Source organism: Lolium perenne, chromosome 5 (assembly GCF_019359855.2).
Source record: "Lolium perenne isolate Kyuss_39 chromosome 5, Kyuss_2.0, whole genome shotgun sequence".
Taxonomy (NCBI): domain Eukaryota; kingdom Viridiplantae; phylum Streptophyta; class Magnoliopsida; order Poales; family Poaceae; genus Lolium; species Lolium perenne.
Window position 1 is genome coordinate 227,187,669 of NC_067248.2, and position 26,902 is coordinate 227,214,570.

Sequence of the window (26,902 nt, forward strand, 5' to 3'; positions counted from 1 at the left end):
AGGTGTTACAGAGGCTGGATGTACTAGATACCAACTCATCTTAACTATTAAATTGGGATCCGAAGTTCGTACGTGTACGTCGCATTACACCGACCGAAACGAACAATTGAACCCAGTCTGTGCGCCCATCCAAAAAAACGGCCCAGACAAAGTCTGCCACGGCCCAGACAAAGTCCTGCGCCCAGCCATAATTGTATCATATGCATCTATCTGGCAAACAAGTCTTTCTTCATCAAGGTTAAGTTTACTGGAACAATCCAATTCGCATCGAGGTGAACTCTACTGGTGATATTTTAACTACAACAGCATCATGCAATTCATGCTTCACAGTAGAAAAGTTCGCAGATCAAGCTATTCTCGACTAACACTTGTAGAATTCAAGGAGCAAAATGCTTAGACTCAACAATATACCGAGAAGAGGCAGAAGAACGGAGAGCACGCACAGAGGCCGGCGGTATAGCAGAGTAGGGCGCGGAGGATGGCTTTGTCGTGGGGGGCGATGCTGCACGCATGGATCGGCTGGTCCTTGTCCGCTTCTTCAGCAGCAGTCAGGGGCGACGTGTGCTGCGGGCAGCGCGCTGGTGGTTGGAGCCGGCACACATAACAGATACACGCTACAGTTACAGAGAGAACAGAGAATAGGGGCTCACTGCTGTGTGCTCGTCGGCGTGGAAGAGCTCAAGAGCAGGGGTCTATGGGCGAGAGGCGGCCGGCGGGAAGAGCGGCGGCAGAGCCGGCGAGCTGGGGAGCCGGGGACCAGGGCGGCGGGGCGCAGAGCCGCAGACGCGGTGAGCCGGTGAGGCGCAGAGAGCGACGACGGCAGGCCGCCGGCGTGCGCCGGGGTCGCGGGGACACGGACGGACTTGAGGCGTCGGGCGGCGGCGGTCGGGGCGGCGCCGCAGCAGGGTCGCGGGGAATCGGCGAATCGCTCGCCGGCTCGCGTGAGCCCTGAGCCGTGAGGGCGATTTGGGAAAGAGAGCAAGTGACGGGAAGACAGCAAAATTCCTCAGCTACGCTTTTTCTTTTTTCTTTTACACGTCCACTTTGCATTATTACATGTTACGTTATTCACTGAGAAAAGCGAAGTGTGTAGGATTGACGAGGCTCATTTTGAACTTGCCACGACATAACTGTGCAGCTCCACACAACATGTGTATATACAAACAAGTTTTACATTGTTTCACTACATTAATTACGTTTAGATTTTGGATTTTTCATAAATTTTTAGTTCTTTTTTATTATATATACTCCTCTATTAATTTTAGCTAAGATTAGATGTATTTAAATACTATTTAGTATGTAGATACTCAAATTTAGAAAAAGTTTACACAAGTTTCGTGAGACGGAGCAAATATTAAAATCTAGAAGCAGTGATGCATGAGCTCACAGTAAGGAGGTACTAATCGATCGGTGTAGCAACACTTTATAACGAGGAGAATAGCACCGAGATTCCTAACATGGGAATAAAGTGTACCAAGTAACTTACATTATGTTATTTAAAATTAAATTTAAATTAAAACATGTGCTTAACTTATAATAATTAATAAGTTATTATATTCTATATTTTCAAGTGAATTTTGTTAGGCCAAAATTCTGATGTGCTCCCGAAGCAGCAAAACAAATTTAAAAACCCGTGACAACGCACGGGCATTCAACTAGTATTAATATATTTCCTATTTCTCATCTATTCAGAATGGGCAAACTCATAGGACGGGACACCAGACCGATCCCCTTATTATTTTCTCATAATACATTCAACTATGTTTGAAGCAGAATACAAAATGAATGCATGATGGTAGTACAATTTTCATTCCAGGATAGGCGGCATGCAGTATAAGTAGGGAAGTCGGCAATGTTCGCCATCTGAACCGTGAAGAAGGCCTGTTTTTTCGTAAGATTTGATGCTATCCGCCAGAGTCTCCTCCAACTTTCTTGGCTTCCACCCCAAATTCTTTAGTTTATCAGAAGTCACTTCAACTTTATAATCCACATCAACCATCCTGCGAACCCAAGAATAAGTGGTTCAAATCTTTTGTAAGAGATAACTAAGTTATGCCACGGCATTTGTATGATGAGGCTTACTTGTCTGCGTAACTGTAGTTAGGGTACATGCTCTTCAGAATTCCCAACAAATCCTTTAGGTCCATCTCATCGAGTGAGCATATGTATCTCTCTGATCGACCTGCCTTGTCGTACAACAGGAGCAACGCGTCGGCGACATCACGGACGTCTACTATAGGATAGAACTTGTTGTTCATTGTGTCGGGACCTCCTGACACCAGACATATAACATAATTACGCTACATCACAGTAATGGTAAAGTTAAGGCCCATCCTTCGATTTATAGTTCAGCAGGGCATTGTTCCACAGATGTGTCATATTTGTGAACTCATAACCACATTATTACCTGCCCAATTTTTTTTTGAATATCCACAAACAATAAAATTATTTCTCGGTCACTTTCCAAAAATTAAAGATGTCGCCCTCGCATTTGTGAGGTGCTAGTTTTCTTAACTTCATATTTCAATTTACAGTTCAGCAGGCCATTGTTCCAGTAGAACTGCAATGTTCGATGCCCAAAATTGATTATATATATTTGTGATAAATGGAAAGAAAGAAATGCTGCAGAAAATAGTTTTTGCACTCACAAGACAAACCTTTTAGTATGTAGATGAGGACCTTGCTAGTGGTATTGATTGCCACATGTTGCAACAGAGGGCCCAAAACCAGACCTGGCAAAACTGTGGCGACGTGCAGTCCGTTCTTCAGCCCGTATTCTAGGGCCATTTCTTCAGCCATTGTCTTAGCAAGCGAATACCAGTTCTGCCAACACAAACAAGTATGGATCGCTGCGATTAGTCCTACCTCACTCTAGATAATTACTTTGAATTCATTGACCGGCGTTGGTTTCTGAGCGGTGACCTCATTCTCCCTGCACAACTCTTTGTCTGACCAGCAGCTCTCGTCTTTGATTTTATCCTGAGGCCAATCCAGAGTAAAGCAACTAGCGGCAATGGACGAGACGAGGATGAGTTTTTGTACTTTCTTCGCCGAGCAAGCCTTGAGTACGTTCGTGGTGCCCTTCACTGCGGGATCCATCATCTCTTTCTGCACAATATTGTCAAGTTGTCACTAGCAACAGCAGAACGGGTTATCTTTCTTAGCGTAAGTATGCAGAAGCACAACAAGGTAGGATTACAGGATCTTATTTTTGGGGTTACAATTTGACCGGTGTATGATACTTAGATACTAGCTAGGAGCATATTTTGTGAGAAATTCCAGTCATATTTTTCTAGTAAAAAAGAACGTTGAGAAGAAGAAATGCATCTCCACATCAGTGACCACTAGCACTCAATAAGCCAATTCCGAGCTCATACGAAATGCATTCTTCTAGTATTTTTCATCCCCTCCCCAGACTGTTGGTTCCCTTCCCTTCTCCTTGCAATGAATACTTTTGCTTTTGTTCAGATACACTCGTCTTCTTTTGCACGTCCACCTCAATACGACTGAGTACTCATACAAATTACTCTTTTGAACGGCTAAAAACTTACGAATTAACTAGCTGTGACTGTGAGCCTCTGACATAACACTAGTTGTATTCGTAGCCTTCCTGAAGAGAATATGTATGCACTTGCCTGTGGATCAACCATCTTTTGCTCGGGCACCGGAGTAGCGACATGGAAGACGCCCTCGCAGCCGGCAAACGCGGCCGCCACCGTGTCATAGTCGAGCATGTCTGCCTTTATCAGCTGCAGATTCTCCGGGGCTCCGTCCAGCTGCATCAGGAACGCATTCTTCGCATCACCTGCAAGATGACAAAGATGCAGGAACTGAGCAGTGGTGAGTGATCTGTGTCGTCGATGGGGGGTGCTGTCAGTGGTTGGCTGGTTGCATACGTGGGTCGCGAACGGTGGCGTTGACGGCGTAGCCGCGGGTGAGGAGCAGCTTGACGAGGCACGACCCTATGAACCCGCCGCCACCGGTCACGCAAACGCGGGGCAGCGGCGGGGACGACGTCTCCATCTCCGGCTGTTCTGTCTGGGAATTGGGACGGGACTACCGGAGTAGAGAGGAAAAGGGGCCGCTGGGAGTTCAGGGGAGGGAAAGAAAGAACACGGGGAGAAGAGAGTTTTCGTTATCGTTTCTCCCGCGCTGCCTGCCACAGGTTGGTCGGCAGGCACGCTGCACAGTGCACAGCAACAGCCGCAACACATGTCACACACACACGGCTCTCCAGTGTCCACATGCACACAGGCAGCTCCGCCGCACCTGCCCGATCTAGAACGCTTCCATCCATCCTAGCTCCTCAAGCTTGCACCTGTCGCGCATAAGTGCTTACTTGTGATCTATATCTGGATCCTGATAAGATGCATCCCGTTAAATGGTCGTTGCCCACTTTCATTTTGAAAGAAAAATGAGACGTCTCTAGTAGCTCGCATGCTTCTAGGTTAGGTCCGGTGGAAATAAAAAAAACCAGTTGACTAGATATCTAGAGGGGTTCTGCATTGTGGCATGCACTCCCGGTGCAGCCTAACAGGAACACTCGAATCAGTAGTTTTTTCCAGGGTCAGACCAATATTGAGCAAAAAAGCAACAACATTGTGCACGAGGGAGATCGGCGCGGGATGGCTATACATAGATCGTAAAATCTCGGCGGCGTTGTGCGGAAAAGTGAGGGAAACCTCCCTTCTTTCGGTCACCTTCTTCATTAACCCCAACCATAAATCCCCATTTCCTCCCTTTCGACATCGACTGCGGCGAGGATGAACATCAACCCCTCCGGTAGATTCCTTTTACTCTGGCACCATACCATTGCCGTTCTGGAGGAGGATCTCGTCTTCTTGGTCTCCAACACCGGATCCATGTCGCCGTGTGAAGAGGAGGTAGGGGTTTTTCTCCTTTTCTTCTTCAACTCCGGCTTGTCTCCATCGTCTTCCATGGAAGAGGTAAAACACACTCTCCGACTCTACTATCTGCCCCACCGTAGATCAATATAGGTAGAACTATGTGGGGTCCATTTTGTTGTTCCTCATGCTAGAACACTTTGATTAGGGCAACCAGATCGAGCTTCTTCATCAGGCAGCAACACTCATATCCATGTCATTCAGGAGTGGATCATGCTGCTACCCGAGGGAGCAATCATGTGTGCTACCATACGTTACCACCAGGTCATGAGAGAATAGTAAACATGAACTACATCTACAACTGGAACGATCTAGAGGCTATCCAAATGCTTCAGATGAGAAGAGCTCATTTCTATGAACTTGTGAAAAAGTTCAGGGAGAGATGACTGCTTCAAGATAGCATCCTCGTCTTTGTGGAGGAACAAGTCGCCATATTTCTTCATGTTGTTGGTTATAACAGATGTTTAGAGTGATCTATAACACATTCATGTGATACATGGTCAATCCTTCAGCGCCTATCAATGCCACTACTCTTGATGTTGTGAATGGCGATCAGATCCACTGAGACGATGACGATGGCGACGAACAAGGAGACTGGTAAATAAATTAGCAGTTCAACAATTAACTGCTTCGTCTTCTCGTTCATTACATATTCTATGGTTTTTTGTTCTTGATGACACAGAGTCCTGATAAACTCACGTTGCCGCCGGTCCTCAAATTCTTCCCAGGGCTTGATTTTCCACCTCGGCCTCTTGCGGTCCTAAGAACGGCTTTCGAGAGTGAGCGAATCTATGTTCATCCGACGCATGTCCAAACCCCACTGCCACAAATCTTTGTCCTCCTTTCTAGCACCATTCTTCCTGAATATTTCCCACTCCTCTGTGATCGTCGGATATGTCTTGTGGACCTTGGTGTAATCATCACCCTTATCCATTATTTTTGTACACTCGTTTTCCAACTGCTGATACGACTCCAACGTATCTATAATTTCTTATGTTCCATGCTAGTTTTATGACAATACCTACATGTTTTATTCATACTTTATATCGTTTTGATGCATTTTCCGGAACTAACCTATTAACAAGATGCCGAAGTGTCAGTTCCTGTTTTCTGCTGTTTTTGGTTTCAGAAATCCTAGTAAGGAAATATTCTCGGAATCGGACGAAATCAATGCCCAGCATCCTATTTTTCCACGAAGCTTCCAGAACACCCGAGAGCCAGCAGAGGGGGGCCACAGGGCCACCAGATGACAGGGTGGCGCGGCCAGGGCCTGGGCCGCGCCCCCCTATTGTGTCACCGCCTCGTCAGCCTTCCGACTCCGCCTCTTCGCCTATTTAAAGGTCCCTGACCTAAATCTTCAATACGGAAAAACCACGGTACGAGAAACCTTCCAGAGCCGCCGCCATCGCGAAGCCAAGATCTGGGGGACAGGAGTCTCTGTTCCGGCACGCCGCCGGGACGGGGAAGTGCCCCCGGAAGGCTTCTCCATTGACACCACCGCCATCTTCATCAACGCTGTTGTCTCCCATGAGGAGGGAGTAGTTCTCCATCGAGGCTAAGGGTTGTACCGGTAGCTATGTGGTTAATCTCTCTCCTATGTACTTCAATACAATGATCTCATGAGCTGCCTTACATGATTGAGATTCATATGAGCTTTGTATCACTATTAGTCTATGTGCTACTCTTGTGATGCTATTAAAGTAGTCTATTCCTCCTTCACGGTGTAATGGTGACAGTGTGTGCATCGTGTAGTACTTGGCGTAGGCTATGATCATAATCTCTTGTAGGTTATGGAGTTAATTATTACTATGATAGTATTGATGTGATTTATTCCCCCTTCATAGTGTAAAGGTGACAGTGTGTATGCTATGTTAGTACTCGGTTTAAATTGCAAAGATCTATTATGCTCTAAAGGTTACTTCAATATGAATGCCGAATGTTGTGGAGCTTGTTAACTCCGGCATTGAGGGAGCTCTTGTAGCCCTACACAACGAATGGTGTTCATTATCAAACAAGAGTATATGTAGCACAAAGGAAGAGAACTTATTTATTTATGTGATCAATGTTGAGAGTGTCCACTAGTGAAAGTATGATCCCTAGGCCTTGTTTCCAAATACTGCAATCATCGCTTGTTTACTGTTTTACTGCATCTTTACTTCCTGCAATATTACTACCATCAACTGCACGCCAGCAAGCACTTTTCTGGCGCCGTTACTACTACTCATATTCATTCATACCACTTGTATTTCACTATCTCTTCGCCGAACTAATGCACCTATACATCTGACAAGTATATTAGGTGTGTTGGGGACACAAGAGACTTCTTGTATCGTGATTGCAGGGTTGCTTGAGAGGGATATCTTTGACCTCTTCCTCCCTGAGTTCGATAAACCTTGGGTGATCCACTTAAGGGAAACTTGCTGCTGTTCTACAAACCTCTGCTCTTGGAGGCCCAACACTGTCTACAAGAATAGAAGCACCCGTAGACATCAAGCACTTTTCTGGCGCCGTTGCCAGGGAGGAAAGGTAAAAGGCACTCATACTCCGGTCCCAGGTAACTAAGTACTTTTCTGTTGCCGTTGTGTGTGTGCTCGAAGCTATTTCCTTTAGATCCTGCAATTGCATCTTTTTGTTTCTTGTTTTACACTAGTTAGGCTTAATGGAAAACAACAACACAATGAGAGATCTTTATGAACTTTATCTTGAATTAGGACATGATGTGTTTGAAGAGAGAATTAAAAAACCCATGGAACTTTATATGTATGCTAATGGGAATGTTATTAGTATGAATGCTTTGAACACCATTTTTGCTAATGCTATGGAAAATTCTAAGCTTGGGGAGGTCGGTTTTGATGAAAATGATCTCTTTAGTCCTCCGGGTATTGAGGAGAAAGTTTAAGTTGATTATGATATGCCTCCCATTTATGATGATTATAATGATAGTGGTCTTTTGGTGCCGCCTACTATGGAGAGTAAATTTTATGATGATTATACTATGCCTCCTACACTTGATGAGAATAATAATGATAGCTACTTTGTTGAATTTGCTCCCACTACAACTAATAAAATTGATTATGCTTATGTGGAGAGTAATGATACTTTTATGCATGTGAATAAGAATGCTTTATGTGATACTTATATTGTTGAGTTTGTTCATGATGCCTCTGAAAGTTATTATGAGAGAGGAAAATATGGTTGTAGAAATTTTCATGTTACTAAAACACCTCTCTATATGCTGAAATTTTTGAAGTTACACTGGTTTTATCTTCCTATGCTTGTTACTTTGCTCTTCATGAACTTGTTTATTTACAAGATTCCTATGCATAGGAAGCATGTTAGACTTAAATGTGTTTTGAATTTTCTTCTTGATGCTCTCTTTTGCTTCAACTCTTATTTCTTGTGAGTGCATTGTTAAAATTGCTGAGCCCATCTTAATGGCTATAAAGAAAGAACTTCTTGGGAGATAACCCATGTGTTTATTTTACTACAACACTTTTGTTTTATATTTGAGTCTTGGAAGTTGTTACTACTGTAGCAACCTCTCCTTATCTTTATTTTATTGCATTGTTGTGCCAAGTAAAGTCTTTGATAGCAAGGTTCATACTAGATTTGGATTATTGCGCAGAAACAGATTTCTGTCTGTCACGAATTTGGGCAGGGTTCTCTGTAGGTAACTCAGAAAAATCTGCCAATTTACGTGCGTGATCCTCAGATATGTACGCAACTTTCATTCAATTTGAGCATTTTCATCTGAGCAAGTCCAGTGCCTCTAAAAAATTCGTCTTTACAAACTGTTCTGTTTTGACAGATTCTGCCTTTTATTTCGCATTGCCTCTTTTGCTGTGTTGGATGGATTTCTTTGTTCCATTAACTTCCAGTAGCTTTGTGGAATGTCCAGAAGTGTTAAGAATGATTGTGTCACCTCTGAACATGTGAAATTTTGATTATGCACTAACCCTCTAATGAGTTGTTTCCAGTTTGGTGTGGAGGAAGTTTTCAAGGGTCAAGAGAGGAGGATGATATACTATGATCAAGAAGACTGAAAAGTCTAAGCTTGGGGATGCCCCCGTGGTTCATCCTGCGTATTTCAAGTAGACTCAAGCATCTAAGCTTGGGGATGCCCAAGGCATCCCCTTCTTCATCGACAATTTATCAGGTTTCTTCTCTTGAAACTATATTTTTATTCGGTCACATCTTATGTACTTTACTTGGAGCGTCTGTTTGTTTTTATTTTCGTTTTGTTATTTTCCTTCCCTGAATAAATTCATGCTTGTGTGGGAGAGAGACACGCTCCGCTTGTTCATATGAACACTGGTGTTCTTAGTTCTATCTTTAATGTTCATGACGGAGTTGAAAACCGCTTCGTTAATTGCTATATGGTTGGAAACAGAAAATGCTTCATGTGGTAATTGGTATAATGTCTTGAATAATTTGATACTTGGCAATTGTTGTGCTCATATAGATCATGTTTAAGCTCTTGCATCATGTACTTTGCACCCATTAATGAAGAACTACATAGAGCTTGTTAAAATTTGGTTTGCATGATTGGTCTCTCTAAGTCTAGATATTTTCTGGTTAAGGTGTTTGAACAACAAGGAGACGATGTAAAGTCTTATAATGCTTACAATATGTTCATATGTGAGTCTTGCTGCACCGTTTTATACTTGAGTTTGCTTCAAACAACCTTGCTAGCCTAGCCTTGTATTGAGAGGAATTCTTCTCGTGCATCCAAATCCTTGAGCCAAAAACTATGCCATTTGTGTCCACCATACCTACCTACCACATGGTATTTCTCTGCCATTCCAAGCAAATACTTCATGTGCTACCTTTAAACAATTCAAAAGCTATTATCTCTTATTTGTGTCAATGTTTTATGGCTCATGAGGAAGTATGTGGTGTTTATCTTTCAACCTTGTCATTTACTTCTGACAGACTTTCACAATGGACTAGTGGCTTCATCCGCTTATCCAATAATTTTGCAAAAAGAGCTGGCAATGGGGTTCCCAGCCCTGATTAATTAACCTTCATTAATAATTCTCTTCACATGTTTTGCTCTGATTCATCAGTAAGCAACTTAATTTTGCAAATAGACACTCCTTCATGGTATGTGAATGTTGGAAGGCACCCGAGGATTCGGTTAGCCATGGCTTGTGTAAGCAAAAGGTTGGGAGGAGTGTCATCCATAAATAATGAAATTAAAATACATGTGTAAACAAAAGAGAAGAGGGATGATCTACCTTGCTGGTAGAGATAACGTCCTTCATGGGAGCCGCTCTTGAAAGTCTGGTTGATAAGGTAGTTAGAGTACCCGCTACCATTCGTTGACAACAACAAACACCTCTCAAAACCTTACTTTTATGCTCTCTATATGATTTCAAAACTTAAAAAGCTCTAGCACATGATTTAATCCCTGCTTCCCTCTGCGAAGGGCCATTCTTTTACTTTATGTTGAGTCAGTTTACCTATTCCTTCTATCTTAGAAGCAAACACTTGTGTCAACTGTGCATTGATTCTTACATGTTTACCTATTGCACTTGTTATATTGCTTTATGTTGACAACTATCCATGAGATATACATGTTACAAGTTGAAAGCAATTGCTGAAACTTATATCTTCCTTTGTGTTGTTTCAAAGCTTTCTACTAAGAATTTATTGCTTTATGAGTAACTCTTATGCAAGACTTATTGATGCTTGTCTTGAAAGTACTATTCACGAAAAGTCTTTGCTATATGGTTCAGTTGTTTACTCATTGTATTTACCATTGCTTTGAATCACTGCATTCATCTCATATGCTTACAATAGTATGATCAAGATTATGTTGGTAGCATGTCACTTAAGAAATTATCATTGTTATCGTTTACCTACTCGAGGGCGAGTAGGAACTAAGCTTGGGGATGCTTGATACGTCTCCAACGTATCTATAATTTCTTATGTTCCATGCTAGTTTTATGACAATACCTACATGTTTTATTCATACTTTATATCGTTTTGATGCATTTTCCGGAACTAACCTATTAACAAGATGCCGAAGTGCCAGTTCCTGTTTTCTGCTGTTTTTGGTTTCAGAAATCCTAGTAAGGAAATATTCTCGGAATCGGACGAAATCAATGCCCAGCATCCTATTTTTCCACGAAGCTTCCAGAACACCCGAGAGCCAGCAGAGGGGGGCCACAGGGCCACCAGATGACAGGGTGGCGCGGCCAGGGCCTGGGCCGCGCCCCCCTATTGTGTCACCGCCTCGTCAGCCTTCCGACTCCGCCTCTTCGCCTATTTAAAGGTCCCTGACCTAAATCTTCGATACGGAAAAACCATGGTACGAGAAACCTTCCAGAGCCGCCGCCATCGCGAAGCCAAGATCTGGGGGACAGGAGTCTCTGTTCCGGCACGCCGCCGGGATGGGGAAGTGCCCCCGGAAGGCTTCTCCATCGACACCATCGCCATCTTCATCAACGCTGCTGTCTCCCATGAGGAGGGAGTAGTTCTCCATCGAGGCTAAGGGCTGTACCGGTAGCTATGTGGTTAATCTCTCTCCTATTTACTTCAATACAATGATCTCATGAGCTGCCTTACATGATTGAGATTCATATGAGCTTTGTATCACTATTAGTCTATGTGCTACTCTTGTGATGTTATTAAAGTTGTCTATTCCTCCTTCACGGTGTAATGGTGACAGTGTGTGCATCGTGTAGTACTTGGCGTAGGCTATGATCATAATCTCTTGTAGGTTATGGAGTTAATTATTACTATGATAGTATTGATGTGATTTATTCCCCCTTCATAGTGTAAAGGTGACAGTGTGTATGCTATGTTAGTACTCGATTTAAATTGCAAAGATCTATTATGCTCTAAAGGTTACTTAAATATGAATGCCGAATGTTGTGGAGCTTGTTAACTCCGGCATTGAGGGAGCTCTTGTAGCCCTACACAACGAATGGTGTTCATTATCAAACAAGAGTATATGTAGCACAAAGGAAGAGAACTTATTTATTTATGTGATCAATGTTGAGAGTGTCCACTAGTGAAAGTATGATCCCTAGGCCTTGTTTCTAAGTACTGCAATCATCGCTTGTTTACTGTTTTACTGCATCTTTACTTCCTGCAATATTACTACCATCAACTGCACGCCAGCAAGCACTTTTCTGGCGCCGTTACTACTGCTCATATTCATTCATACCACTTGTATTTCACTATCTCTTCGCCGAACTAGTGTACCTATACATCTGACAAGTGTATTAGGTGTGTTGGGGACACAAGAGACTTCTTGTATCGTGATTGCAGGGTTGCTTGAGAGGGATATCTTTAACCTCTTCCTCCCCGAGTTCGATAAACCTTGGGTGATCCACTTAAGGGAAACTTGCTGCTATTCTACAAACCTCTGCTCTTGGAGGCCCAACACTGTCTACAAGAATATAAGCACCTGTAGACATCAACTGCTCAAGTCCCTACTGAACTTGCCTACTAAACTATTTTATTTATTTTATTCACAAACTCTCAAAAAAACAATTATTATTACTTTGCTTTGAATCAAACAAAACTTGTAGGTACATTTACATGAAGGTAACAAGAGGAAATTAAAGCTTTAACAATCAAGCTCCACCGTGGATTCGATACTCATACTTTTGAAAACTAGCTACACACGATCTATGACCTTGCAAAGATCATGGTGCCTGAAACACATGGGTGGTTGCAACAAACGGCTGACGGTCTTGCTACGGGCATGTTCCGTTGGTGCTATGCGAGTTGTGTGATGGTGCTACGAAGGAACTCCAGTGGTGTGGGTGTTGTCTAGATGGCGCCGGTGATAGTTTTGCTGGAAGCGGTGTAGAACGGTGTAGGGATTCGTAGCATAGAAATAAAAAATTCCTACCGCAAGAACGAATAACAAGCCAAAATCTAATCTAGTAGATGGTAGCAACGAGGTGAAGATCAACATACCCTCGAAAATTGCTAAGCGTTAACGAGATGAATCTCGTGGTGGATGTAGTCGATCACTTGCCACTTTCAAAAGCACGTAGAAGATCTTGACGGTGCCACAATCGGGCAGCACCTCCTCACTCGGTCACACGTACGGTGTTGATGACGACGTCCTTCTCCCTGTTCCAGCGGGCATCGGATGTAGTAGATCCTCCTCGGAATCCCGCCAGCACGACGGCGTGGTGACATTGGTGGTGGAGATCTCCGACAAAGCTTCGCCGTAAGCACCGCAGGAGAAGATGGGGGAGGGGAGTGGCTAGGGTTTGGGAGAGGGGGCACTTGGGGCGCCATCCTTGGGTGCCCTTTCATCCTGCAGCTCAAGAGGTGGCCGACCCTCTCCCTCTCCCTCTCTTTATATAGGTGGAACCTCCTAGGGGTTTCCCCAAAACCAAATTAAAGTCCAACTCCAAAACTGCCATATGGGTGAAACCTAGGGGAAGTGGGATTGCTCCCTTTCCTTCTCCCTTGTCCGGCCAAGGTGGTGGAGTCCACCATGGACTCCACCTTCCCTCTTGGTTGGCTGGTTAGGGTTGGTGGAGTCCATCCGGGACTCCACCTTCCATAGTGATTTATTCCGGAAGGTTCTAGAACATTCTAGCGCCTTCCATTAATGCACCAAATCATTTCCAAACTTGGAAAGTGACTTCCTATATATGAATCTTATTCTTCGGACCATTATGGAACTCCTCGTGATGTCCTGGATCCCATTCGAGAGTCCGAACAATATTCGAACTCTATTCCATATTCCATATCTACTTAAAACGACATCAAACCTTAAGTGTGTCACCCTACGGTTCAAGAACTATGCGGACATGATTGAAACTCTTCTCCGATCAATAACTAATAGTGGGACCTGGAGATCCATAATAGCTCCCACATATTCAACGACTTCGTGATCGAAAGAACCATTTACATAAAATAACAATTCCCTTTGTCTCGCAATATTTTTACTTATCCGAAGTTTGATCTTCGCTATCTCCATACCTAGTTCAACCTAGTCACCAATAAGTACTCTTTACTCGTACCATGATGTGATATCCCTTGTGAACCAGTCACATGCTTGCAAGCTAATTGGATGTCATTCCACCGAGAGGGCCCAGAGTATATGTATCTGTCATTAGGATGGACAAATCCCACTATTGATCCACGTGCTTCAACCCTATACTTTCCGAACACTTAATGCCACCTTTATAACAACCCATTTATGAAGTAGTGTTTGGTGTCATCAAAGCACCCATCCGGTGTAGGTGATTAACATGATCTCATGGTCGAAGGATTAGGTTACTATGTATCTTAAAGCTTGAAGCACAACAAACTTAATGACTTGATCATATGCTACGCTTACTATGGGTGTATGTCCATCACATCATTCACCTAATGATATGATCTTGTTATTAATAACATCCAATGTTCATGATCAGGAAACCATGATCATCTGTTCATGATCAGGAAACCATGATCATCTGTTAATCAACAAGCTAGTTTAACAAGAGGCTTACTAGGGACTCCTTTATGTTTACAAAACACACAATATTAATGTTTCCAGTTAATACAATTATAGCATGGAATGTAAACATTTATCATGAACACTAAGATATAATAATAAACACTTTTATTATTGCCTCTTGGGTATATCTCCAACAAACGGTGCTATGTGGCTCAAGCGTCGCCTTGAGTGGTGTAGGACGGAGCTGTATGTGGCGTGTCGGTGCAGCCAATGAAGGGCGTCAATGCTAGTGTAGGTCAACGTAGATGCTACAAATGTAGGGCGATTGTGCTACCATTTTCTACCCCGGTGGATTTTTTTGCTACACCTGTCTCATATGTTATGTGGATTTGCATCATGGTAAGATTTTTTATTTACAATAATTCATCAGTTTTGCTGCAGTTTACGAAATTGTTGCTATGAGGAGTTTGGCGAGGTTCTCTGACAATGTCTCCGAAGAAGGCAGTTTTGCTACAATAACAGTTATTTTTTGCTATGATGTCTTCAGCAAGGTGTCTGTCATCTGTTATCACCAGAATTTGACCGAGTCAGAGGTGGGCCGCGATCAAGATGGACTTGAAGAATATACATGGAAGAATTACGTGAATCGGCCTGTTATGCAAAGTTGGGCTAGATTGCCCATATATCTGTAATATAGTAGATCGTATCTTAGATAGAGTTTTACCCGTGCACGGTTAGGTGCACGCCTAAATTAGAAAGTCCCCTGGACTATAAATATGTATCTAGGGTTTATGGAATAAACAACAACCAACGTTCAACCAACAAATCAATCTCGGCGCATCGCCAACTCCTTCGTCTCGAGGGTTTCTACCGGTAAGCAACATGCTGCCTAGATTGCATCTTGCGATCTAGGCAGCACAAGCTTTATGTTGTTCATGCGTTGCTCGTACTGAAGCCTTTTTGATGGCGAGCAACGTAGTTATCATAGATGTGTTAGGGTTAGCATAGTTCTTCGTATAACATGCTATCGTAGTGCAACCCTTGCATGTCTAGCCGCCCTTACACCTATCTTAGGTGTAGGGGCGGCACCCCGCTTGATCATTATTTAGTAGATCTGATCCGTTACGGTTGCTCCTTGTTCTACAAGGATTAGTTTAATATCTGCAATAGTTAGGCCTTACAAAGGGTTGGAGGATCCAGCGGCACGTAGGGTGTCGTTCGTTAGTCCTAGGCAGGATGTTCCGGGGATCAACCTCGTGTTGGTTTTTAGGCCCTATCTAGGATCGGCTTACGATCACCGTGCGTGGCCGCGAGGCCCAATCGTGAGTAGGATGATCCGATTATGCGGTGAAAGCCCTAAATCGTCGTAGATCGCATTAGCTTTATCTTGATCAAGCAGGACCACCATATATTCGTGCACCTCGTACGAATCATGGGTGGATCGGCTCCCTGAGCCGATTCACAGGATAACCTGAGAGCCGATCGAGGCTCGTATTTAATGTTTACGTGTATGCCATGCAGGAAACTAAGCGAGGCATCTCCATCACCTTCCTGGCCAGGTATAGGTCAGGTGGCACGCCCTTGCATCAGCATCGGACGTGTGTACCAGAGGCTTTGTGGGCCGTCGCTCGGAGGGACCTCGGCCAGCCGCAGCCCTAGGTTGTTCCCGGCTCTACTGTGTTGCCCGTCGCTGCCCGCCGGTGGGTTTTGGCAGCAACACATTCTGGCACGCCCGGTGGGACGAGCTTCTACATCAACCACATCACCATCTACATCTGAGATGGCGGACGGCACGCCAGTCACGTACGAGGATCTGACCGACGAGCTCAAGAAAAAGTATGACGAGATCAAAGTCATCCTCGAAGCCGACCTCATCGGCTCTTTCCACAGAACCCGTTCACATGGCATCAGTTGGAAGGGGTTCTCACCTAATGGTGCACTAGATGGGATAGACCTCTCTGCCCCGTCGGAAGAACGCACCAGGTCCCTGCGGCAGGAGATCAACTACTTGGTGGCTCACTCGCTACACCGCCACTCTGAGAACCTGGTCAACACGTTGGAGCGGGTCGCTCTTCGCGTGATCCAGGAGATCATGAGGCACCAGTACTCGCCGTCAGGACCAGCTCTCGGGACGCATCAAGGAGAGTTGCCACTCCAGTCCCGTCCACCGCTGCCATTTGCGTTGGCAGCACCAGAAGTGCCGGCTTCACCGGCATTCGTCGTCTACAAGATCGGTGGTGACCCTAGTGACTGCCAGTTCTTGCCTGAGGCGCCTAAGGAGATCCCTCACGGGTACACGTGCACGTATGTGCCAGATTGCGGTAACTGGGCGCTCACAAACCAGGCCACAACATCAGGGACTTCTGGGAAAACAGGAGGGACGTCAGCAACAGATCTTGAGAAGCAGACGTGGCTAACTAAGTACGCCACCCCGACGAACCTCCAGAGCTCAGCTCCTGCAGTTGGCTCAGAGCTGGAAAAGCAAACATGGCTGGCTAAGTACGCCACCCCGGCGAATCTTCGTAGTTCAACTCCTGCAGCCGGACAGCGGATCAGATCGGTACCATACCGAGAGATCAGTTCGGCATGGTGCCGAAAGGAGGGCAATCGGCTATTCCAAGCCGTACCCCGACGACTACGAGATGATCCCGCTACCACCTAAATATCGGCTCCTCGATTTCTCCAAATTCAGTGGATCAGATGGTTCCAGCTCCATCGAGCACGTAGGCCGATATTTGGCACAACTAGGACCGGCCTCAGTGTCGGATCAACTACGCGTGAGGCTCTTCTCACAGTCCCTCACGGGATCGGCTTTCGGGTGGTACACCTCGTTGCCACCAGACTCCATCCGGACTTGGAAGCAGTTGGAAGAGCAGTTCCATATGCAGTACCATTCAGAGGCTTCCGAGTCCGGCATTGCCGATCTAGCACAACTACGTCAGAAGCATGGAGAAACTGTGACAGAATACATCCAGCGCTTCAGGAATCTTAGGAACCGATGTTATTCGGTTCGTATAACTGAAAAGGAAGCAGTCGAGTTGGCAGTAGCGGGCCTCGCAACACCGCTCAAGGACATGGCCTCCCAAGCAGACTATCCCTCACTGGCGCACATGGTTCAGAAACTGTCGGCATATGAACAGCGCCACCCGGACCTGTACCAGGACAAATTCAAGCGTGCAGTAGTCCTGGTCGATGCAGAGGAAGACGAAGTTTCTGCGGGAGATCAAGAGGTAGCAGTGGCTGAATGGACTCGGGGGAACCCCGTGTCCTGCAAATGGGTAAAGCCACCAGGCCCGCCCAGGGGGTTTGATTTTGATGTGACCAAAACTGAGCAAATCTTCGACCTCCTGCTCAAGGAGAAGCAGTTGACGATTCCTGAAGGTCTCAAATTCCCCACGGTACAAGAGCTGAACGGAAAGCCATACTGCAAATGGCATAACTCGCTCTCCCATGCCACCAACGACTTCAGGGTGTGGCGTCAGCACATCCAAGCGGCGATAGAAAAAGGGCGTCTGATTTTCAACCAGTACGCCATGAAGGTCGACACCCAGCCCTTCCCCGCCGTTAACATGGTAGAATGCACTTACCCTGAAGGTTGCCAGCCAGGGTCCTCGTTCAGCATCAACATGGTAGGACCTGGGCATCACTCTGGCAAAGATGGAGACGAGGGCAGCTGCTCTCGTAGCAAGGACACAGAGGAGGCCGCTCCACGCGATCGGCTCCGTCATGATGGCAAGCGCTACGTCACAGAGGGAGAAGTGAAGAACATGAGATATCAGCGACCCCTCTCTGATCACCTCCTCAACAAGTATGTGAGTCAGTATGACCAACGCCGACGATCCAGCGATGATGATGAAAGAGATCGTCTGGCTAGAGAAGCCAGAAGACATCGTCGGCATGATCGCGATGAGGAGGAGCACGAGCGCCGTGCCACAGAAAAATCAAGGGAGCAAGACGACAACGACAGGCACTGGGACTGCCCCTTCTTCAGACACTGCTGGGATTCAGGAATGAGCCGATTGCCCACAATCGGCAATTGCCCAGAATGCAACCAGAAGAAGAAAGAGGCAGCCAACGTGTCTGTGTTCAGGCGCTTAGGGCCTCTCCCGCCACAAAGCAAACGCGCTGAGTCCCCTCGGTGGGCAGATCTCGAAGATTCAGAAGACGAGGGACAAGAAGAAGAAGACAGGTACCACCGTCCAAGGTGGTGCCCTGATGGACTCAGCCGTTCCCAAAAGCGCAGGGTTCAGCGATTGCGCGGCCTGGAGGAAGCTGAAAGGTTATACTTGCATACGCTAAGGAAGGCACGACCTGATCTGGCTGCGAAAGTTCAGCGAACCCTGGATGAAGAGGGTCGTCCACGAAAAATGGAGTGGCGCCCCAAGCAAAGGAAAGCCGATGATGAAACATCTGCTGGCACAAACATGGTGTTCATCCTCCCTTCGGAGTTCAGTGCTCCAGGATTAGACGAGGCACCTGTGGCACAACTTGACTGCGGTCCACGGCCGGTTATCTTTGAGAAGCCACGAGAAAGAAGCTACAGACATCTGAAGGCCCTGTACTTGCGAGGTTATATCGATGGGAGGCCTGTAAATAAGATGCTGGTGGACACCGGAGCGGCAGTCAACATCATGCCGTACTCTATGCTACGTCGGCTGGGACGCTCTAGCTCAGATCTAATCAAGACCAACGTGACATTGAGCGATTTCAACGGCCAAGCATCTGACGCACAAGGTGTTCTGAATGTGGATCTGACCGTAGGAAGGAAAACTATCCCTACAACGTTCTTCATCGTCGATAGCACGAGCACTTATGCTGTTCTGCTAGGAAGGGATTGGATCCACGCCAACTGCTGCATTCCCTCCACGATGCACCAATGCATAATACAGTGGGATGGAGATGAGGTAGAGGTCGTCCAAGCCGATGACTCAGCCGAAATTTCAACGGCTGGCATGAACGCATGGGAAGCAGCAGGCCAAGAACCCCTCTCAGGTATCAATTTGGACGACTGCGAGCGCATCGACGTGACGAAGGGAAGGGTTAAGCTGGTTTTATCCACTGGCCTGACCATGTAGCTAAAGCAAAGCGATGAGCAAACGTGACGAGGCTGATCCTTGTGATCGGTCCCAAAAATCTATGAAGGGACATTACAGGACCTTCAGTCAGCGCTTCAATCATTATGGTGGCCGATCCCAGTAATCGGCCAAAATTATCCTCACCACATGTTCTACTTGTGTTCGTCCTTGATCCTATCGGAGCCGACGTGCGAATTACAGAGCCGATATCTGCCATTCCCTGACAGATTCGGCTCGGGGGGCACCTAAACACGATAAACATGGGAACAGGTGCAGGAGAACATGTGTGCAGTGAAATATTGGGGCCGATAGGAGAAAATCGGCCAGTATAAAAAAAAAATTTACAGCCGATGCAAGGGCATCGACTTTAGAACTAAGAAACAAAGCCGATGCGCAGCCATCGACTCTAGTGCAATCATACGAGGTTTACCGGATCTCCACCAAATCCAGTTCAGCTGTGGGGCCCTTCAGCTGCTTTGAGCCGATCCGGGTTCCTGAACCTTCTTGTCGAGGATTCTCAACCTTTGGTACTAGTTCAGCCGTGTTGACAGAAGGGGTATATCGGCTTTCTAAGGAGGAAAGGTGATCGGCTTGGGTGCATCCTCTCTGACATTCTCGCCTCGAGTAAGGCTCGGGGGGCAGCAGGCCTGGTGGATGCTCTGTTTAAGAGCCGATTGGGGTACCATCGGCTGACCTTTCTTCGCAACCTTCTTCACAAAATGATGAGTGTTAAAAGGACCATTAGGTTTGGTTGGAAGAATTCAAAGGCTTCCCTGAAGATTCTACATTATCAACCAGATTTCAAAATCATCAGTTGAAGAATGGGAGGGTAAATTTTAAAGGACCGATGCATTGCTATCGGCTCATTACGCATTGGCAAAGGGGACAAATCGGCAAGGTCAGTAGGAGAGGAAATCGGCTAAATTAAGCTCAGAGGAAATCGGCAAAATCAAATTGGGAAAAGTTCTCCATTGATAGGCGAGATTTCTTACATAAAGAGCTGATTGCTCTCAAAAGGAAGTACTAGGGGATACATTGCCCCATCTACTGCTACTGGTCCTATACTAGAGGTCCTATCTACGGGCCGTCGCTGCCCTCGTCGTCGCCATCGTCGTCGCTGTCGGCGCTGCTCCCGGCGGGCTCGTCGTCGCTCCAATGGCCGCCGACCGGGTCCTCATTGTCCTCGTCCTCTTCGTCAGCGTCATCATCGTCGCTGTCGAAGTCGCTGAGGTTGCCCGGCCAGGGGCAGAACCGCTTGGCCGGCGGCTCGTCGGAGGAGGTGTCGTCCTCCTCCTCCTCCTATTCTTCCTCCTCCTCCTCCTCCTCGGGAGAGGTGAAGTTGCAGGAGAAGCGATCGTCGTCGCTCTCCTCCTCCGTTTCCCCGTCGGCGAGGAAGCAGAGGTCGCTTTCCCCGTCGGTCAGGGACTTGTCGTCCTCCGACCAGATGGAGAAGTCATGGCTAGACTCCTCCCCGGCCTCAATGGCGCGGCGGGTGTTGGCTGCGTGGACCTCCGCCGGGTTTGGCTCTGGCGTCGGCTCGCGGGAGGAAGAGGACTGGGTGGAAAGATCCGATGAAGCAGAGGAGGAGGAAGACATGGTGGCGCAGGAGGGCTTTTGGAGTGCTAATGCGAAGAAGATGCGGAAATAAACTGTGCGGAGCGGTTAAATAAAAGGGGATATAGTGGAAATTCAATGCCACAGCAGTTTCCGAGGAAGTGGTGCCTAAAAAGAAAAAAAAAATTGCCAGGTAACGCGGAGAAGTTGAGAAGGCAAGGCATCATGATGACGGATACTGCAGCAGTTCTGCCACGACATGACCCGACGAAGGAAAAGCAGAGTGATTTTGGAATTACCAATTCCAAAACCAGGGGGGCATGTGTTATCACCAGAATTTGACCGAGTCAGAGGTGGGCCGCGATCAAGATGGACTTGAAGAATATACATGGAAGAATTACGTGAATCGGCCTGTTATGCAAAGTTGGGCTAGATTGCCCATATATCTGTAATATAGTAGATCGTATCTTAGATAGAGTTTTACCCGTGCACGGTTAGGTGCACGCCTAAATTAGAAAGTCCCCTGGACTATAAATATGTATCTAGGGTTTATGGAATAAACAACAACCAACGTTCAACCAACAAATCAATCTCGGCGCATCGCCAACTCCTTCGTCTCGAGGGTTTCTACCGGTAAGCAACATGCTGCCTAGATCGCATCTTGCGATCTAGGCAGCACAAGCTTTATGTTGTTCATGCGTTGCTCGTACTGAAGCCTTTTTGATGGCGAGCAACGTAGTTATCATAGATGTGTTAGGGTTAGCATAGTTCTTCGTATAACATGCTATCGTAGTGCAACCCTTGCATGTCTAGCCGCCCTTACACCTATCTTAGGTGTAGGGGCGGCACCCCGCTTGATCATTATTTAGTAGATCTGATCCGTTACGGTTGCTCCTTGTTCTACAAGGATTAGTTTAATATCTGCAATAGTTAGGCCTTACAAAGGGTTGGAGGATCCAGCGGCACGTAGGGTGTCGTTCGTTAGTCCTAGGCAGGATGTTCCGGGGATCAACCTCGTGTTGGTTTTTAGGCCCTATCTAGGATCGGCTTACGATCACCGTGCGTGGCCGCGAGGCCCAATCGTGAGTAGGATGATCCGATTATGCGGTGAAAACCCTAAATCGTCGTAGATCGCATTAGCTTTATCTTGATCAAGCAGGACCACCATATATTCGTGCACCTCGTACGAATCATGGGTGGATCGGCTCCCTGAGCCGATTCACAGGATAACCTGAGAGCCGATCGAGGCTCGTATTTAATGTTTACGTGTATGCCATGCAGTAAACTAAGCGAGATATCTCCATCACCTTCCTGGCCAGGTATAGGTCAGGTGGCACGCCCTTGCATCAGCATCGGACGTGTGTACCAGAGACTTTGCGGGCCGTCGCTCGGAGGGACCTCGGCCAGCCGCCGCCCTAGGTTGTTCCCGGCTCTACTGTGTTGCTCGTCGCTGCCCGCCGGTGGGTTTTGGCAGCAACATCATCTCAGTATTTTTCTTTTGTTTTGTGGGTGAACCATTTTTTTCTTAGAAGAAAAGGCAGGGTTTTTTTGCTACACAGATTGAAAAGTGTTATTTGCCAGATTTATGTGGGAATCAGCTTTGTTACAATAGCATAATTATTTTTCTCCGAACGGAACATTTTTTATTCATTTATGCTTTATGGAAGCAAAAGAGAGATTGAGGAGGCTAACTAGCTAGGACACATGTGACGCTCTGAACGAGGGATGGGTGTTTTAATCCTCTAGGTGATACCCAACACTTCCCTTCTCTTAAACCTTCCTGGACTTCTGTAAGTATAGTTGCTCCTTGCATACACAAGCACCTTTTGGTTTGTTCTTTAGTTACCAGAAAACACCGAAATAGGTTAATATGCAATACAACAAAAAATCTTGAACCACATGTTTAGGCAAATTTCCCATTCAGTGTAACATTCCGGAAGCTATAATAAACTTAAGTAACGAATTCATTTGATATTATCAAAAGGTGAGGTGTTGGATAAATGGTGGATCTAAAATTTTCTTGAAATCTGTGCAAAACTGATTAACATGCCATTTTTTGAACAAAATCATCATACCATATAACCGGACACAAGTTGTTACATTATCGGCAATGAATATATAGGAGAAATGTCAAAACATGTCAAAATAAACTTAGTATATCATTAGATTCATGTTGCTCTTTTTCCAAACAGAAGTTTTAATTGCAACGTATTGGTATACAAAATAATGGCGTAATTTGCTACTTGGAGTACATGTTCATATATTTAGAACATAACATATTTTTTTGAAGAACCTAAGTAATTTGAAATGATAGAATAAAAGAGTAGAAGAAAATTCTGGACAAGGTAACACGGGAATTCTCGCTATTTAGTTGATCTATCTGTCAAGAGTGGATTGTTTATGCAACTGCTCGAATGTCGTTACACATTATCATTTAGATCACCACATATGAATTTTCATGACTCTACGCCCTATGAACATCCTAGAATCTTAATTAAGAACTCAACTGTTGATTTAACATCAAATACTAATCGGTAAGCTCGCAAATGATACGGACATTAATTCTACTAGCAATAAAAGGCGCAGCGGCACGCCGCGCCATATAGTGGCTGATTGGTAGTATTTTTTGTGGTGGTAAATATTTTTTATTTATCGGTCGTTTCTATGTGATGTTGCAAAGACTGTCGTCTGTTTGGTGGTTAATTTTGGTCAACTGGTTGATGAGCGGTAGGTGATCGATAGCGTGCTCCATGCCACGTGTATGATTTTGACTGAGGTGAACATATAAGCATAAACTGATTGGCGGATATATACATGGTTCCATATCTAAGGTACGAGAATGAATGGATATCGCCTAAATACATGGCAGGTTGATGCCTAGAGTACAGAAAACTAAACACTGACTAAGTGCCTCCTACATGTGAACTAAGTACATCAAGCTGCTCCAGCTTTGAAGCTTTGGTCTTTAGCTTGTCAACGTAGAATTATTCCCATAAGCTGTTGTTTATTTGAACCAAAAGCCTGAACATGATGCTGCTCCTGCAATTAGAACCATATGGTCCAAGTTCAGCATGTACTTTCTTACGGAACAGCTAAGCAGAATGAATATGAGAACCGACCATATCAATATTTAGACCAGGAGAGGTCATTCAAACTGATGTAAACTGTCTACATCGTGTCCACCAAACTATCCAGTGCATCAAAAATTTGAAGATTATTTGACATATATTTCAGAAAAATCTGATGTCTATTGCTTTATCACAATGTGTGAATGAGAAAAGTCTGAAAGCCATGAGATGGTGTTTGAAAATAGGTTGGAAGAGATATCTGAAAAGCCATAAGACACATAGAAAATTAATTAAAAGGAGCTATGGGTTCAATCCCCTTACATCTTTGTTTTTCATGAAGTTCTTATATAACTTTAACTTTTTAAGCATCCATGTTAACGAAGCCATCCTGCATCCAAGATATGACCTAACTCTTTTGGAGGTTTGCCGTCTGCAGGAGGAAATAATATAAACACTCACAATGCTCCATTCGATGTGCCATCCTGATTGTCTATGACCCCAAGGATGTTCCCAAAAATTATCACCTTCCTTAGGAGCTAGAAACTGAAAGTAGCCAGGGATAAGCAAAAGGTTGCAATGTGCAAGAGATGACTGCTAATGCTGACGCACCGGCATACATTCCATGATGTGAAGTCTACACAATTAGGATTTCTTGTATCGACAACCAGCTAACCATCAAAATTATGGGCCAACTCCCTTCTGGATAAACTGAGGTATTACAAAGTACTGTCAAGTGTCAACTGAAAAGTGGCATTGCCATCTATATACATAGATGAATTTTATGGAAGAACATTAAAGTTTAGCATTGTCAATTTTTGGCCTTTTGAGGGCAATAGTTGACAGTTGATGCTAACTCTAGTTGGAGAATCATCAAGGTCCCAAACATTGCCCAACAAACTCTCCGGTCCCTAATCGGCGAGGACTCAATAAAGGACTAATGTTTTGCCCAACAAACTCCATTGTCTCTAAACCATGGAGATCATGCTACAAGTTCACGACGATTTCAAATAAAGGATAAGCATGGATATTCGACTAAAAATATAGCCCAAAAAATAAGTGAGCAAATTTTCCAAGTGTGTTCAGGGATTAATTATTCTGACTACAGAAAAGCACATGCCATGATGTTGCCAAAGTAGTTTCTTGAGGCGGCCATGAAACTCTAATATCTGATAACTATTTTGGAAAATAGTAATTTAAAAGCTAGCGGGAATCAGTATGTACCGACCTTCTGGAAGTGCTTAGAATTCTTCAACAACTCTAGGTGTTGAGGGCATAACAATGTCTCGCAATAGAATTATGCGTTTAGAATTTGTCAACTGCAGCTCAGTCAGTGATGAGAGCATAGCTTGCCTTGCCTGTTGCCTGAAAAACAGGGATCTAGCTAACAATTTTGGTGACCTCTGTCTGTAAAAAAATTATAATACAGTTTCTACAACATAACATGTTTTACATAGATGAATAAGCAAGTGCAGACAAAGCTACTTTCAACATTGACAACATGTAATCATAAATCCTGTGTGTATGTGGCTCATCAGATGTGGCATCGAAATAAATTAAGCTGAGGTGAGGTGCCAAAACATAGCAATGCGTTGGCACTAACAGGGATGGGCGTTTATCAAAGAGAAGACACGTACCAAAGAGATAGATGCATAAGTAGCAGTACAAAGAGATATTCAGATTTGGTTGGTTCACTACATTAGTACAGGGAAACAGCACTTCACTGCAAGCCATGGATTTACTCACCTGGAACAGAACGAACATCTACTACTAAAGCATGTAAGTGGAAAGTAGGTTGCGTTTATCAAAGAGAAAACACGCACCAAAGAGATAGATGCATAAGTAGCAGTACAAAGAGATATTCAGATTTGGTTGGTTCACTACATCAGTACAGGGAGACAGCAGTTCACTGCAAGCCATGGATTTACTCACCTGGAACAGAACGAACATCTACTACTAAAGTATGTAAGTGGAAAGTAGGTTAACACGCTAAGACAGTTATCTGAATACTTTTCTTGCAGCCTGATAATCATCAGTTCAGTGTTCCTAGTAGTCATCTTCATCATCGGATGAGAAGCTGGTGAAATCCTTCACACAAGCAGTAATGCCTTTTTTCCGATGACGATATTTCCACGGGTCCCAAACAAACAAAAGTTTGTAAACTTGGCAGTGTGGGGATCCACTGAGCAAGCGTCAACTGCTCGAGGAATGAACCTAAAACTGACAGAGCAGTAACACAAGAAAAGAAAAATGGACGTAAGTGACATAGGCATCCCCAATGGGCCTGCCGAAGATAGTACCCGGGGTTTACTGAAGGCCCATGATTCGAAGAATAAGAAGAATCGGAAGCCCAAGTTGTTATTAAGGAAAGCTAGAGTTGTATTAGGAGACGATGTTTGTAAATCTTGCGGGATGAGTTAGAAACCTTCCCGGACTCTGTAACTTGTACAATACGAATCCCTCGGCTCCACCTCCTATATAAGGGGGAGTCGAGGGACAAAGAAAGCATCGAATCTACTGTCAACACAACCCTAGTTTTATATTCGTCGAGTACTTTTCGGATTAAACCTTCGAGATCTACTTGCCCTCTACATCTAACTAAACCCTAGTCTACAATCCGTAGGCATTGAAAAGTTAATACCTTGTCAATTGGCGCCGTCTGTGGGATCTAGAGGCGACAAGGAGCTGATCTCGATGGCACGTTCAAGATCGTCGACTTCATCGGTGGCAAGCAATATCATGGATAGAGGTAAACAGATCGAAACTGGTCTAGTTGATTTTGTACCTCACCCACCCTCCCGTTTGGATGCATATGCGTATCTGGAGGAGCCCATGGAGATGACGTTTGGAAAGTTCCACTTCCGCGTCGAGAAAAAAGGAGCG

General features: G+C 45.1%; 1 protein-coding gene across 1 annotated transcript; it reads right to left on the reverse strand.

Moving 5' to 3' along the window:
* Positions 1-1,706: 1,706 nt before the first annotated feature.
* LOC127302130 (cinnamoyl-CoA reductase 1) lies at positions 1,707-4,164 on the reverse strand. The gene is made up of 6 exons (XM_051332492.2): positions 3,897-4,164; positions 3,636-3,805; positions 2,923-3,108; positions 2,658-2,823; positions 2,083-2,272; positions 1,707-2,000 (listed from the first exon to the last, which is right to left on the reverse strand). The coding sequence occupies exons 1-6, from the start codon at positions 4,021-4,023 to the stop codon at positions 1,808-1,810; spliced, it is 1,032 nt and encodes a 343-aa protein (XP_051188452.1). The 5' UTR covers positions 4,024-4,164; the 3' UTR covers positions 1,707-1,807.
* Between the last annotated feature and the right edge of the window lie 22,738 nt (positions 4,165-26,902).

What these genes read in the sequence shown, in the direction of transcription:
- LOC127302130 (XM_051332492.2), bottom strand. Translation starts at nt 4,023, where the DNA reads ATGGAGACGTCGTCCCCGCCGCTGCCCCGCGTTTGCGTGACCGGTGGC. An exon ending in CCTCATCTACATACTAAAAG is followed by an intron (nt 2,273 to 2,657) that starts GTTTGTCTTGTG and finishes GTCTGGTGTCAG; the next exon opens with GAGGTCCCGACACAATGAAC. An exon ending in AACTACAGTTACGCAGACAA is followed by an intron (nt 2,001 to 2,082) that starts GTAAGCCTCATC and finishes TTGGGTTCGCAG; the next exon opens with GATGGTTGATGTGGATTATA.